Source organism: Vipera berus (assembly GCF_964194415.1).
Source record: "Vipera berus genome assembly, chromosome: 2".
NCBI classification, from domain to species: Eukaryota; Metazoa; Chordata; class Lepidosauria; order Squamata; family Viperidae; genus Vipera; species Vipera berus.
In genome coordinates, this window is record NC_138203.1 from 118484993 (window position 1) to 118499484 (window position 14492).

Consider the following 14492-nt stretch of genomic DNA (forward strand, 5'->3'; position numbering starts at 1 on the left):
AACCCCTGCTGTCGTCCTATACACTATGAGAATGTCGCTTTTCTAGATGACAGCCACCAGTGGCACGAAGTGGAGAAACTCTCAGCCTCTGCTTGCAGTTGTGTGGGCTGATGGCTGTGAAGGGGGGAATGGATGCAGAGACTTAGCAAAGCATGATTGTATATTTAGCTATAGAACAGTATTCCATTATGGTATTTTATCTCAATCCAGCCCTTGACGCTTACACAAGCTTTTAAGAGAAAGAACTGCAAGAAACCCCACCACATGATGTCTACATCCTTCGCTTCAAGCACAGAGCAACTCTACAGAATAATCCATACTTACCAGGAACCAAGAAGTAGTACCTTCTTAAACTGGGCATATAATCTACTGTATCAGCCCTTTCCCTCTCTTTCCAGATATACTTCATTTAAACACATTGCTGGCTTGACTGAATCCTGTCTAATTTAAATCTGAAAGGCTCAGGCAACCGTTCAAAATATTTATGGGTTATTTCTAAGTTATTTCTTTCTTTCCTGAATTCAAGGAGCGTCTGCCATTTGCCATGTTTCTTCCCAATTTGAGCTCCCCCTTGTTATTGTTTTTAATTTATCTGTCAATTTCTTCTCTTGGAAAGCTGAGGTTATTAGTCTCAAACTTGTATTATGAATGATATGTACATACTGGTGTAAATAAAATAAAATAAAAGTAAAGCAAGGACAAAAACAGTACCTCCAGTTCTCGGGTCAGGATTATTCATTGTGATTTTTTTTGCATTATTTGCATTACTGATGCCCCAAACATCTTAATGTTGATTACTGATAGTCATTCAAACTATCATGAAAATAAGCAGTAAACATCAGACTAAAGCCACATACCTATATTTTTTGCAAAAGACATATAGTACTTCTTTTTGAAAACAAAACACCGTTCAGTAATCCCAACAAAGCTTTCTGAGCCATTTTTTTGTTTAGCAACATAAGGGTGCGCTACAGAGATTGTCAAGAATACTGCGGAGATATAACTTAGGGCTTCAAGAGGTTTATTTTTTTTTAGGAAATGGAGAGAGGAATAAAAAAGAAACATAAAGAACAGATAGAGCCATTCAGAGTCAGGTGTTCCTGGTTGTAAATAGAACTGGATTCTAGTCTTGAGCAATAGACCACAGATTCAGCCCTAGTCTTTTCATATTTTACATCCCAAATCATTCAAAGATTAGATACCGGTAAGTGCTATTTATTTCCACATTCCTCAACACTTCCTTTTTTATAATCAAGACTGACCTGTCCTCCACTTCTTCATTTTAGCTCTTTTCTCTTCAATATTTTGATGCTGCAAGCCAAAATGTGGAGATTTCTCCTATTCCCACTCACTGAATACCCACGACAGTCAAATTCTCATTTAGAGATACTCCAACTTAGCTTTTTCATTTATTTTTAGATACCTAAATGTTAAAGCTGATCTTATGCTTATGACACCTATCAGAATCAATTTGACATTATTTAATTCACAGAAATAATAACATATTCAGTTTCAGCATCAATTGTGAGAAAATTCAAAATTCAAGTATTTTTTTTACCATTCAAAAAATTGGCAACACATTTATAAAAAAATAATAGTGCAATTAGCTTAAGCCCTGCTCTCATCTACATATTTGATGGCCACAAGCATCAAAGATGTAATTCTCTTTTTTCAGCCAACCTCTTTTAGAAAGAATTAATAGCACTGGAGAACATCTATCTGTTTTGCCAAGTTCACTATTTTGAGGCTCAGCAGGTGTGATACTAAATAATGAGCAGAGAAGAGAACAATGTTTAATAGTTCAGTAACTGGAAAAGCAATTAAAGGATAATTTAAAAATTACAATATACTGATAATCCCCTAAAACTAAACCTGTACATTTCAATTCTTAATTTCTTCCCATCTATGTTTGCAGCAACACACAATATAGGAAAAAAAATGTTGTTCCCTGAGATTAGCAGTGTTGTGGTTCATTTTAGTTAGGTCTAATTGGACAAATTGTGGCATATTTCCTTCTTCCTGCCTGTTAAGTTTGAGAGGCAGAACACTTTCTTAGACGATGTACACTTTTAGGCTCCCTTGACGGCATGGAGGAACGCTTCCATCGTTTACTGTTGGACAGAAAACCAAAGTTCTGCGGAAAAGCAGGTCAGAGAAATTTCTTCAGAAAGACCGTGTCAATTGGACAACAAACTAAATTCCACCCGGGAGCAACAGTTAGCCGTCACAGGATCACTTGGCAGTTCTATGATGGGTCTGATGGTAAGGGCAGGTTTCGACAGATGACAGAGATCCTTCGTTCCCTGGCGACCTTCCTTCCATCGAAAAAGGACTCCTCATCTTTAAGAATTTCATGAGTGAATTCATAACGAGCGGGCCCTCTTTATTCAAAGAAGACATTAGAGAAGACATCAGTAGGTTAACATGACTTGGAAAATAGTTTTGTCCCAATTGATGCCATGCACAATTAAGAGTCTGAAAAGAAGACTCATGATTCAGAAACAAAACACTGGCTTAGTTCTTTCTGCATTTCTTAAAAGTATCTCTAGTTCTGTTCACAGTGAATACCCAGACTATTTCATGTATATGTACGGCTATGGCTCCTCATTAATTTCTGTAAGCTATAATCAAATTAGATATTTCATGGACAAGTCTTAAGTACCAGGCACTTACAAGGAAGCAACACAATCTCCTTCTTATTGAACAAAGCAGATTTCTATTACATTCCAAAGTTATGGAACTGCAATCTGACAGAAGAATCCCAAATGTTAAATTACAGCTTGATTTTGTTTTATTCTAACAAACCACTGTTCCTTAGGTTTTGATGTAACAGGGTACCATGATTTATTAATAAAAGAAATAGACATTTCTAAACTACTCCTCCCTTCACAGAGGAGGGAAAGGTGATGTGTACAAGCTCAAGGCTCATGAAGCTGCATACTTGTCATAGAGAATTATAATTTTCTTTATATATAATATATATATAAATTGGCTCATTTTTCCATATGCTTAACAGCACTTTCCTGCTGAATTCACTGAACACAGCTCCTATTAAACATAACTAATATGGTCAGTATCAGGGCTGATAGAAGTTGTAAGCTAAAATATTAGAAGAGTGCCAGGTTCAATAAGATAATGTACAACTATGGCAATGGAAGGAACTATTTCTCATATTTATGGAGAAAAATCAATGCATTTGATTCATTACTCTTAATTAAAGAGCCTTGGTGGAGCAGTGGGCTAATGCCTCCTTAAGTAACACCAGCTGCCTGCAATTAGTGCAGGTTCGCATCTCACCAGGCTCAAGGTTGACTCAGCCTTCCATCCTTCCGAGGTAGGTAAAATGAGGACCCAGATTGTTGGGGGCAATTAAGCTGACTTTGTAATAATGCCGCTTGGGGGGTGTATGAAAGCCCTAATAAGCAGGCATATACATAGAATGAAGGCTACTGCTAAGCTTGTAAGCCGCCCTGAGTCTTCGGAGAAGGGCGGGATATAAATGGAATTTAAAAAAAATTGAAATCTCTATCTAATGTCGGTATGTCTCAAACTGATGGAGGAGCAGACATTACTCAAAGAATTCTTTAATTAGTTTACTTTGAGCCTATAAAAGGTAGAATTTGTGTTCTTAATAGTTGCAGCATAGAATATATGTTGAATCCAGGACTGATCTTGGGAATAGAATACATTCCAAAAAGTGATGGTGAAGGATATCATGGAAGAATTAGTCTATCAGAGGCTACTAGATACACTAGCTACACAGGACTGCATATAGAGAAACAGTGTATCTCTGAAAACCACAATCACAGAAGCATCTAGTTAGTCACTACCAGAAAACAAAAAGCTAGTCACCTAGCCTGATTATTTAACTAAGCAATTTTTATTACCTAAGAATATAGAGAGATCGGCGCTCCAGCAGAAGATCCAGCCAGTCCTGTGGATTCTGTTCACTAACCAGGTGCATTACACTTGAAGACAGGAGGGACAGGCCTGCAATGGTGCAGCCACAGAACTAGGAAAAGGAAATATAAACATTATGGGACTAGAATAATACAAATTTTCTATCACTTATTAACTAATATTATAACATAATATTATGCATATATATAATATATATATAATAATAACATAATCTTATGCAGAATTGACTTGGGAGGCCGGTGTGTGGTGTAGTTGGTTCACATAGTGTGGTGGGATGGAGGGTTTGTTGTCACTGTGTGTTGGGGGGAGAGAGCACGGGGGGGAGGCTCAGCTAATCTCAATGTACACATGTTGTACTTTGACAATAAAGGTTGTTTTATTATTATTATTATTATTATTATTATTATTATTATTATTATTATTATTATTATTATTATTATTATTATGACATAAAAGTTGGCCCAAGTTTCATGTTGCAATTGGACAGACATTCTTTTTCTATCACTTAGGAAAAAAACAATACTAGGGCACTGTGGGGTGGAAAGACTTGCCATCAGATTCATGACATGAATACAAGGAGCAAGATACCAAATTTACAGACTTTTTTTCCAGTGACTAAATCACATTAATTGGGTTTTAAAGTTTTAATTTTGGGGCTTAAATTTAATTACTTGTTTTAAATTTATTTTAACTTTTGTATTGTATGTTTTAATTGCCCTGTAAACCGCCCTGAGTCCTGTGGGAATAGGGCGGTATAGAAGTAAAAATAATAAATAATAATAAATAAATAAATTTTCATGCTGTCAAAGATGGGTCTTACTTCTGTGTAGGTATGTATAGGAGTGGACAGCTGATTTATTATGCAATTAGACAATCTCCTTATCAGAACAATCAATCCACACAGGAATGGATGAGTCTAGTTGTCAATGAGATTTGTTTAAATTTATAAAACACTGACTAAATTGAAGTTGCATATGGAAGTTCACAAATTCTGTGGAGGTAGATACACAAATAGATATGGAATATAAGGAGGACTACTAGCTCGAACCCTTCACGCTTACAGAGATAATACTGCATTTCAGGGCATTGTTTTGCACAGAAAAGCATTTCTTTACATGAATCTCACCTGTAGACTGAAATTCTATTGTCCAAATATAAATTTACTACTTCAGGAAGGACTTAAACTTAACAACTAAGGGTCACTAGTATATTATACATGAATATAATAACAAAGCCAACTGCTTTTCTCATTAAAAAGCAATCTGAATTTAAGTCCCCAAAGTGCTTTTTCAAAAGGCAACTGGACTTTGTTTTTTTCTTGAAGACATTTCACTTCTTCAATTCTGACTAAATAATGGGGGATAGAAGGATTTATATTCCATGCAGTCATTGGTCGTTAGCACCCTTTCTGAGAGTCATTGAGGCCACTTGGAGGTTTACCTGTGCCCTCAGGGCCACCTGGATAGTGCAAATTGGTGTGGAACTTTCTTGAAACTACAGAAAGGATTGTGTTGTAAAGACAATGTTGAAAGACAAAGGTCACTCTTTAGAAGACAGCAAAGTCCACATTCTGGAGAGAGCCACTGGATTGAAAGATGGGTCAAAAAGACCATCTATATATTTACTATAGAACATGGGATAATTTTTACCAATGTTTAGGGAAACGAACTAGTGAGAAATAAATGTGCTATGTTATTTTGAATATACATTATTAAGAATAACGATATGTATTGACTAACTGGTTTTGATTATCGTTTATTACATTTACCACAGTTATCTATTGCTATACTAACTATTGTTAATTGAACATATATACCTGGACAATAGCTTGTTTGCTAAAGATTGAAAATGTTTTTTGGGGACAACCCCAATGTTGACTCCAATTCTGTCCTAATCCCAATCCTGATCCTACCCCACCCTAAACCTTATTCCCTATCCCGATCCTATTTTATCCCCAACCCTATAAAATTCAATAAAAAAACCACCATCTATATCAGGGGTCTTCAAACTTGGCCCTTTTATGACTTGTGGACTTCAGCTCCCAGAATTCCTCAGCCAGCAATGCTGGCTGAGGAATTCTGGGAGCTGAAGTCCACAAGTCATAAAAGGGCCAAGTTTGAAGACCCCTGATCTATATTAAGATTGAACAGCCCTCTCTCAACAGAGGGGGAGAGGTACAACACCACCTATCTCCTGTTTACAACATAGTCCTTTCAATGACTTTGAGGGCACAGATAAACCTCCAAGTGACCTCAACAACTCTCAGAAACAGTGCTATAAACCAGATGACCACAAGGAATATAAATTCTTCCATCCTTCACCATTCAGTCAAAACTGAACAAACTTATTGGATGAGAAGCAAAATGTCTTCAAGGAAAAAGAAAGCCCAGTTAACTTTGAAAACTTTGGGACAACCATGGTCTGGATGACTGAGACTCTCCATAGACAAACTGAATTTAAGGACACTGCTAAAAATTAATGGATTCTTGCACCACCTTCAAGAATCATCTCTTCAACTTAAAGCTCGTTTCTGGGATCTCTTCTTGCTTAATCTGATTAATTTCTAAAACTGCTGCTGTTTTCATTTGGATCAAGGTTAGAATACACTTTGCCATTGCCAAGCAAATTTATGAAATAATCTTCCAACCTGATGAGGTCAAGCTGTATTGATGCTGGCCAGAGATTATAAGAACTAAAGTCCAATGCATCTAGAAGACATTAAAAAAGCAAGTATATATCATTCAGTCCTGCATTGACTACTAGGATTAAAATGGCAGCAATGGCATCTCAGGTGTTTCTTCTCAAAGGACAGATGCCTATATATCCTTCAGGGAAAACAGGCTTGCTTATGCTAAAGTCTACTAGGGCAGGGCTTTTCAACCTTTTCACATATTATACCACTTTTAGGACATGACAATGTTCGAGTACCAACAGTGCTTAGCAAGGTGTGAAAAACTTGATGACTAAAAAAAAGGGGGGGGGGAGTTGGACTTTACTGGTAAGATTAATTTGTTGTTGTAGAAATGGCTAGTTTATAATATCATGGAAAAATAATTCAATGTTAATGCTTATTATGGAAAAATAAAAAAGTTGAGATTCAATGTTAATGCTTCATTCTACTGCAACAGAGGAAGTCAGAAGTCAATGCCTTTTCTTCTTTTTGCCTTCTCCCCCTCACTTTTCCCTTTCATGCTTTGCTCGCAAAAGCCTATCGCTCTCTCACTCTGCTTGCAAAAGCCTTTCGCTTGCTCACTCACTCACTTTGCTCACAAAAGCCTTTTCACCCTTTGCTCGCAAAAGCCCCTCTCTCTACCACTTCACCAATAAAAGCTTCTTCTCTCTCTTCCTCCGTGTTTTTTTCCTCTGCTTCTCCCGTGAAAACCTGCTCCTTTTAGAGCTTCTCCTCTCTCTGCCCTCCTCCTCCTCTTCTCTTCCGGGTGCGCCGGAAGCTCCAACCAGCATGCAGCTGCAAGGGCAGTTCCTAGGGTTTCTGCTGAGCCCTGCAGCTCCAGCTGATCTCCTCCAGGCCTGTGCAGCACTGCTTTAGCTCGTTCCCTCCCCCACTATACTTGGCTAGGGGTTGCGTACCACCTGCCAGGTATGCGTACCATTGGTTGAAAAGGCCTGTACTGATATTGGAGGAAGTTCCAGAAATTCAGCCAAAACACTCATATTATATAACTTTCCCAAAAGTAAACGATTCACCTTTTCCCAATGAGAATTTCTTAACAATCAACAATTCAAGTTAAAGAACAAAACCAACTTTCCCAGGAATAGTAAAAATGTCATTTTGAAATAAATCGCAATAAAAAGGTTTTATTGTATGTGCCACAACTTATCAAATCTTCCTCCAAGGTCCGTCATGCAATTCTATGAAACTACCAGAAAAACTACAAAAGAACACTTTCTAGTCATCTGTAGATTCTATGCTATCTTACCTTGACACTGTCTACATGAGGCTTTATGTAGCCAGTTTTATCCAAATCCAGGACATGGACTTGAGTGAGCTGTGGTACTCCTGGGGGAAAAGCAGTACTCCGGACTCGTTGTAAGATCTCATGACACTCTTTGCTCCAGTATGATTTTTCTGTCTCCCGATACTTATGAATAGCCTACAAGAATGAAAAGAGATGGCATGAATATCCAGAAAAAAAATTAGATAGCTATGTACATGTTTGATCACCCATATATATGCACTCCTGTGATGACTACAGAATTTCATGCTAATCACTGTGGTAAAACACGAAATGTCGTGGATAACCTTTTTACATTGCCTCACATACATATTTCAGTTGAAACACCTCATAATTAAATACCTATAAAACGGGGGGGGGGATTTTTTTTAATGAATTCAATACACTGATTTTGAAAATTATTTGGCAAGGAAAAAAAGCTAGAATTAGATTGAAAATGCTACAAGAAGCAAAATAAAATGGAGGATTTGGCCTGCCAGATTGGGCTTTATATTATCAAGCATCTGTATTAACTTGGTTAAAAGCATGGATAGTTCTTAGAGATAAAAGATTACTATACCTAGAGGGGCATGACCTACAACTCGGATGGCATGCCTTCTCATGGTATTGGAAGAATAAAATACATACTTTCAAAACCACTACATAAGAAACACAGTTCTTCTAGAATGGGAAAAAGTAAAAGCAAAAATCTACATGAAAATATCTGGATGGCTTCAACAATGGAATGTTGAACAATGTTCACCCATACTTAATTAACTATGAGAAAATTGTGGCCTATAAAGACATTTTGAATACTGAAAGGGAAACTAAAACCCAGACAAGAACTAAAAGAGTGTCATGGTGGCCACACTTGCAAATTCAAATGAGATATGAAAAAGATGCTAAAATATCTAGATTTTATAAAGAACTGATAGAATTTGACCAGATATTATTGACATCAGATGAAAAATTGATCAAGAAACTGTATAAGTATATGTTAAGTTTAAAGATGGAAGAGGAACAAGTTAAAGAAACAATGATAACATGGGCAAAAAACTTTGGGGATAACATAGTTAGAAAACTGACAAAGTCTTTGGGAAATAAATTCTAAAATACAAAGGTGGTGACTTACGAAGAAAACCTATACAAAATGTTCTACAGATGGCACTTAATACCTGTGAGGTTAGCGAAAATGTTTAAAAATATGTCTAGCAATTGTTGGAGATGTAGACAAAAACCAGGCACATATCATCATCTTTGGTGGACATGCCCTAAAGCCAAAAGATTTTGGTCAAGAATACATATACGGTTAGAGAAAATGACTAAAAAACACATAGATTTTAAGCCAGAATTATTTTTGTTAGGTATAATTGTAGGAAATTATGAGAAGGGATGTGAATATTTAATGTTACGTGTATTAACTGCAGCGAGAATTGTATTTGCTCAACATTGGAAGGATGAAGAATTACCAGCAGAGGAAGAGATAATTAAGAAAATTTTAGATTGTGCAAAAATGGACAGACTGACTCTAAAAATGAAAGAGAAAGAAGATTCAGATTACTTTAGAACATGGGATACATTTTATCAATGGCTAGAAAAACGAGGTAGAAAGGAGTTTAACATGTATTAATAAACTAAACATTGGAACCCAGACAATATGTTGCTGATAAAATATTAAGGATCTGTGACTATAAAAAATTAATAAAATATTGGGGGGGAAAGAATCTCATGCTAATCAATGATAAAACACCAAATATCATCAATAACCTTTTTACATTGCCTCACATACATATTTCAATTGAAACACCTCATAATCAAATACTGAGTAATCAGTTTGAAAATATGGTACCATCTTATTCTAAAGAAAGATGTGAAATGTGGACAACTTGATAGCATTCATCTAACATTCTGGGGTCACCCATCCCACTATACTGTGGTTTGGCTTTTCTTAATGTGGCTTATTATGTTAAACAAACCCAAACAACTGCAGCTTTATTAACTTATTTCTAAACAAACCATAATTTAGCATGTGTGAACTCAGTCAAGGACTGGGATTTTCCATGAACCAACAGGTTTTATTTCATCTTTACCCAGTAGTTAGGTAATATAGAAAAGAACAGTCCTTGCTATAGAAATAACCTGCACCAAAACTATCAGGTTTGATTGATCAAATGCCAACAAATACCGGTATATGGTTTGTAAGAAATGGACATAGTATTACAATAAATGATTACAGTACAGACTCATGTATTATTGAATCATTTAAAAAGCTGTTTTTATTGTGAAGAGAAAAGTTGGGTAGGAGCAGGGCTTTTTTTCCTCATAGAACGCTCAGAACGGAGTTCCGGCACCTTTTTTGGATGGAACCTTGTAGGATAGGCAAGATGGGTTGTATGACATGTGTGAGTTCCGGCACCTTTTTCTTTTACAAAAAAAGCACTGGGTAGGAGATGAGAGGAGAGGGAGAGTACAGATTAAAGAACTGATCTGTGCATTTATTTGCAAATGAAGGAACACAATGCGTTTCAATAAAGGAATTTAATACAAGGGATCTAATATTCACATCCTGATTTATTAGTAAAGAGCTAGTTCACACCAGTAAGATATAGCCTAGATATATTTTATTTAATAGTTTGCATAAAACTGCTTGGTTTGTATTTTCAAAATACTTCACATAAAAAGGATACATGAAATAAACTTTAAGGTAGGCTAAGAATACTTCAAGTTAAAATTTTATTCATTGTCTAAACACATACTTGAGTTTACAAATGAATGGCAATTAAACATCTGAGCCAAATTCATTAAAAGGATATTTAAATGAAAAATATATAATTTTATCCAACACTAATCAAGTAATGAAAAAACTTACCATGTAGGCAAGATTGGCTGCAATTGTCATATCCCAACCTTGTTCAGTGGATACTTATATTTCTAATCCACAAACAGCACAATATCAGGATGATATATTTATGATTATTCTGAATTACTGAACCTTAAGTAAACTGTTATTTATATTGTCCATGTCTTAGGCACAAATGATAATTCAGGCAAAATTAAAAACTTACATAATGATGAGTGCAGTCTCCCAGCATAATAATCAGAAACCCTTGAGAAGCCCACAACATATGCAGTTTCCTGCTGTAGCATCATAACAACCAGCATCAAAGACATGCTTATTAGCATATTACCAATGGAAGCAAATAGCTTTCAGTAGCTTCACCCAACAGCAGCCAGTAGCAGACGAATGCAAGAAATCAAAATTCAGAGGAAGTATTCATGCCCAGACTATCAATCCTACCATTTCCAGTGAGAAAAGAAACAAGTAAAAACAATATCAGGCTAGAATGGCTATATAATAGTAGAGTACAACAGTTTGTATCATATTTGGGATACAAAGCATACTATTTTTAAATAGGGAGGTCAAGATATCTCCTTTATGTTGTTCCACATAGTAATATTGTCCCTTCTTACAAAAACTAGAATGCCCACCTTCCCATCTTATGACAATACCCAATATTCATCATCTTCACAAGGCACAATAAACCACAAACTAGCTAACATTATTTTAACCTAATGTATTGGGCAAAGTAATCCAAAAGGCTTGTTTGTGGTTTACTATAGTATGCTGTGTAAGCCCACAACGTGTGGTTAATTTGGGAACCCCTATGCGTGTTTAATAAGATCCATTAAGTCTACTTCAGGGGTCTTCAAACTCGGCCCTTTTATGACTCTTGGACTTCAACTCCCAGAATTCCTCAGCCAGGCATGCTGGCTGAGGAATTCTGGGAGTTGAAGTCCATGAATCATAAAAGGGCCGAGTTTGAAGACCCCTGGCTCTACTTGCTCTCTCCACATATGTTCTAAACTAGGAAGCTTGAAACATTCCGATAACTGATTTGTTGAATAAGCCACTGCACTCATAAACGGCGCAAGGGTCAGTAAGGAGGCTCACACAAAACACGAAGCCGATCCTAAGCCAACCACACTTCAGTGTCAATATCGGGCCAAGGAGCCCCACTGAGTTTTCCTCCAAGCCACGCAGAGCCACCCACCCCGTCCCAATGCTCGTCTTGATAGCGGTGTCGGCGCAGCTGCGGCTCCAGCTCCTGAGCCAGCAACGCCTCCTCTTCCTCGCTAATGAAGTCCGGCGTCACCGAAGCGCCGCCGGCCTGCAGCTTTCGCCAGAGCGCCTCGCTCGACGCGCGGACCTCGGCCGGCAAGGGCCGCGGCTGCGCCTCCTCCGCCGCGCAGAAGGCCCGAGGCGCTGGCGCGGGTCGCGACAGAAGACGCAGCAACCGTCGCCCGGCAATCTGACCGCGCGCCGGCATCGCAGGTAGGGCACCGGGAAATTAAAGCGCCCGCAGTGCATGATGGGCCGACCTCCGTTCATTTGCATACTGACGTTCTGCTTTGGCGTAAAAGCAAAGGAGCCCACGTGGCGCAAAACATACTTCAAGGTGCCTTTCTTACCTGGAGTCAGAAGAGCGGCTGGAAAGTTATCTGTGATGGTGTCTACACATCACATGAAGAGACGGCAATTGGCCTAGTCATCCTGGCACTTAGAACAATTAGAGATCTTGGTAGCCCTCAGCTTGCCATCACAATTGAGCCCAAAATTTATGTTGCTAAGTGAAAAAAGTGAGTTTTGCCCCATTTTATGACTTTTTTACCACATTTGTTAAGTGAATCACTGCAGTTGTTAAGTTAGTGACATGTTTGTTAAGTGAATCTGGCTTCCCCATTAACTTGTCAGAAGGATGCAAAAGGGGATCACATGACTCTGGGACACTGAAACCGTCATAAATGTGTCAGTTGTCAAACATCTGAATGTAAATCATTTCACAGTCATAAGTGTGAGTGCCATTGTAACTTTGAACGGTCACTCAGTGAACTGCTGTAAGTCAAGGACTACCTGTACTTATCCAGTAATATAGGAGTCACAGATATGTTCACATGATACACTTAACTGTAAACTGGGCAGTGTCATTTTAACCTACTGTGATAAGACATAAATTGGATTCAGTTGTGTTTTTTTAAAAAAAGGTTAATTAAGCCTTTGGTGATCACCTCTTTGAGCAGTCTTATTTTGTAGGAAAACACAGAGGTTCAAGCTGTATATTGAATGGCAGGGATTTTGCAATTATCTTTTTTTGCCTGTTTAAATATTTTTCTTTCTAAAATTTGGATAGGAATGGGTAAATTTGAGCAATCTCTCATCCAGTTAGTTTGAAGTGCAGATGAACTTCATTTTCATGAATGTAAAATTCAAGGCAAAAATCCTTGAGGCCTCAATTGCTCTTCATTGTTCCCCACATTATTGTGAAAACAGAAACATGCCATTGAATTAAAAGACTTTGCTTAGTTTTATCATCAAGAACCTCATCAGTATGGAAATCACCATTTTTAAAGGAATGGAGAGATACCACTCCAGATACCTGAACCACTGCAAACATTTTTTATACATATCTTAGGTAAGACACTTGGAATTCTGTTCTCCTCAAGGTACTGTGGAATAACAGTGCTGACATTCAAGAATGGTTTTAAGAATACAACAGTCATATTATTAGAACAAAACTAAATTAGAATTGAAATCACACATTCTTAAAATATATATTTATTAAAAAAAATAGGAACATCCAAAAAAACCCTACTTCATTTATGGTCATCTTCATATGGATACGAAGGTACAAATATTAACAAATACAGTGTAAAAAATGTAACCCAGCATGTTCATAAAAACTATTTTCACTAGTATATTTTGTACTGTAATAAAATTTAGTTGCATGTCAAAGAACAGTTCTCAGTATAAGCATTTACTTCTGTTGGCCATTCTTAACCAAGATAGAAACAATATGTTATGTCTAGAATACAACTAAGAGAAGGAAATATATTTCTCAGTTTCAGTTGAATAGAACAGAAATTTTGATATCACCTTCGTAATAATATTCATTGAAACTGAATTAATAGCAGCACAGTGAAAGAAATCTCTAGAAGAAGCTGTTAAGGAAGCGATCCAAACTATCATTCTGGAGATCATCCTTCACAGCTATTTCTGTTTGGCAAGCTGCATGTTGGAGGGTTTCCCTTCTTTTGCTGAGCTGTTGTGGAGAATTTAGCCTAAAAAAGGGTAAATAGACAAATAAATAAATACAGGTAGTCCTCGACTTACAACCACAATGGAGCCCAAAATTTATGTTGCTAAGTGAGACATTTGTTAAGTGAGTTTTGCCCCATTTTATGACTTTTCTGGCTACAGCTGTTAAGTGAATAATTGCAGTTGTTAAGTTAGTAATCTGGTTGTTAAGTGAATCTGGCTTCCCCATTGACTTTGCTTGTCAGAAAATTGCAAAAGTTGATCACATGATCCCGGGACACTGCAACCGTCATAAATATGAGTTAGTTGCCAATATCTGAATTTTGATCACATGACCATGGGATGCTGCAATGGTCGTAAGTGTGAAAAATGGTCATGTCACTTTTTCAGTGCCATTTTAACTTTGAACAGTCACTAAATGAACTGGTGTAAGTTGAGGACTACCTGTAAATGTGCTTCTACCCTTCCTTATGGAGGGCTCCAAATCCAGAGAGGGGACAAGATTTAATTATTCCATAATAGAT

At 37.2% G+C, this 14492-nt stretch overlaps 2 protein-coding genes across 3 annotated transcripts in view; both read right to left on the reverse strand.

Annotated features, from left to right (window-relative positions):
• Positions 1-1779: 1779 nt before the first annotated feature.
• Positions 1780-12477, reverse strand: ALKBH7 (alkB homolog 7). 2 transcript variants are annotated; one of them, XM_081318465.1, is made up of 4 exons: positions 11927-12477; positions 7860-8033; positions 3888-4012; positions 1780-2381 (listed from the first exon to the last, which is right to left on the reverse strand). In XM_081318465.1, exons 1-4 carry the CDS (start codon positions 12200-12202, stop codon positions 2246-2248), a joined length of 711 nt encoding a protein of 236 aa, XP_081174591.1. In that variant the 5' UTR covers positions 12203-12477; the 3' UTR covers positions 1780-2245. The 2 variants fall into 2 exon arrangements, with proteins under 2 accessions (XP_081174591.1, XP_081174592.1); XM_081318466.1 differs by having other exon boundaries at positions 2364-2475.
• A 1048-nt stretch (positions 12478-13525) lies between these two features.
• The window catches only part of LOC308661767 (afadin- and alpha-actinin-binding protein A-like), a gene marked incomplete at its 5' end in the record, with an annotated part of 34665 nt that continues 33698 nt past the window's right edge, over positions 13526-14492 (reverse strand). Inside the window, one exon of the mRNA XM_081316943.1 lies at positions 13526-13991. Coding sequence (XP_081173069.1) covers positions 13862-13991 — 130 coding nt within the window. The 3' untranslated portion in view covers positions 13526-13861. The remainder of the gene's footprint in view (positions 13992-14492) is intronic.

What these genes read in the sequence shown, in the direction of transcription:
- ALKBH7 (XM_081318465.1), bottom strand. Translation starts at nt 12,202, where the DNA reads ATGCCGGCGCGCGGTCAGATTGCCGGGCGACGGTTGCTGCGTCTTCTG. An exon ending in AAGACGAGCATTGGGACGGG is followed by an intron (nt 8,034 to 11,926) that starts GTGGGTGGCTCT and finishes TCATTCTTGTAG; the next exon opens with GCTATTCATAAGTATCGGGA. An exon ending in CGATCTCTCTATATTCTTAG is followed by an intron (nt 2,382 to 3,887) that starts GTAATAAAAATT and finishes CTTTGAATAAAG; the next exon opens with AGGGCCCGCTCGTTATGAAT.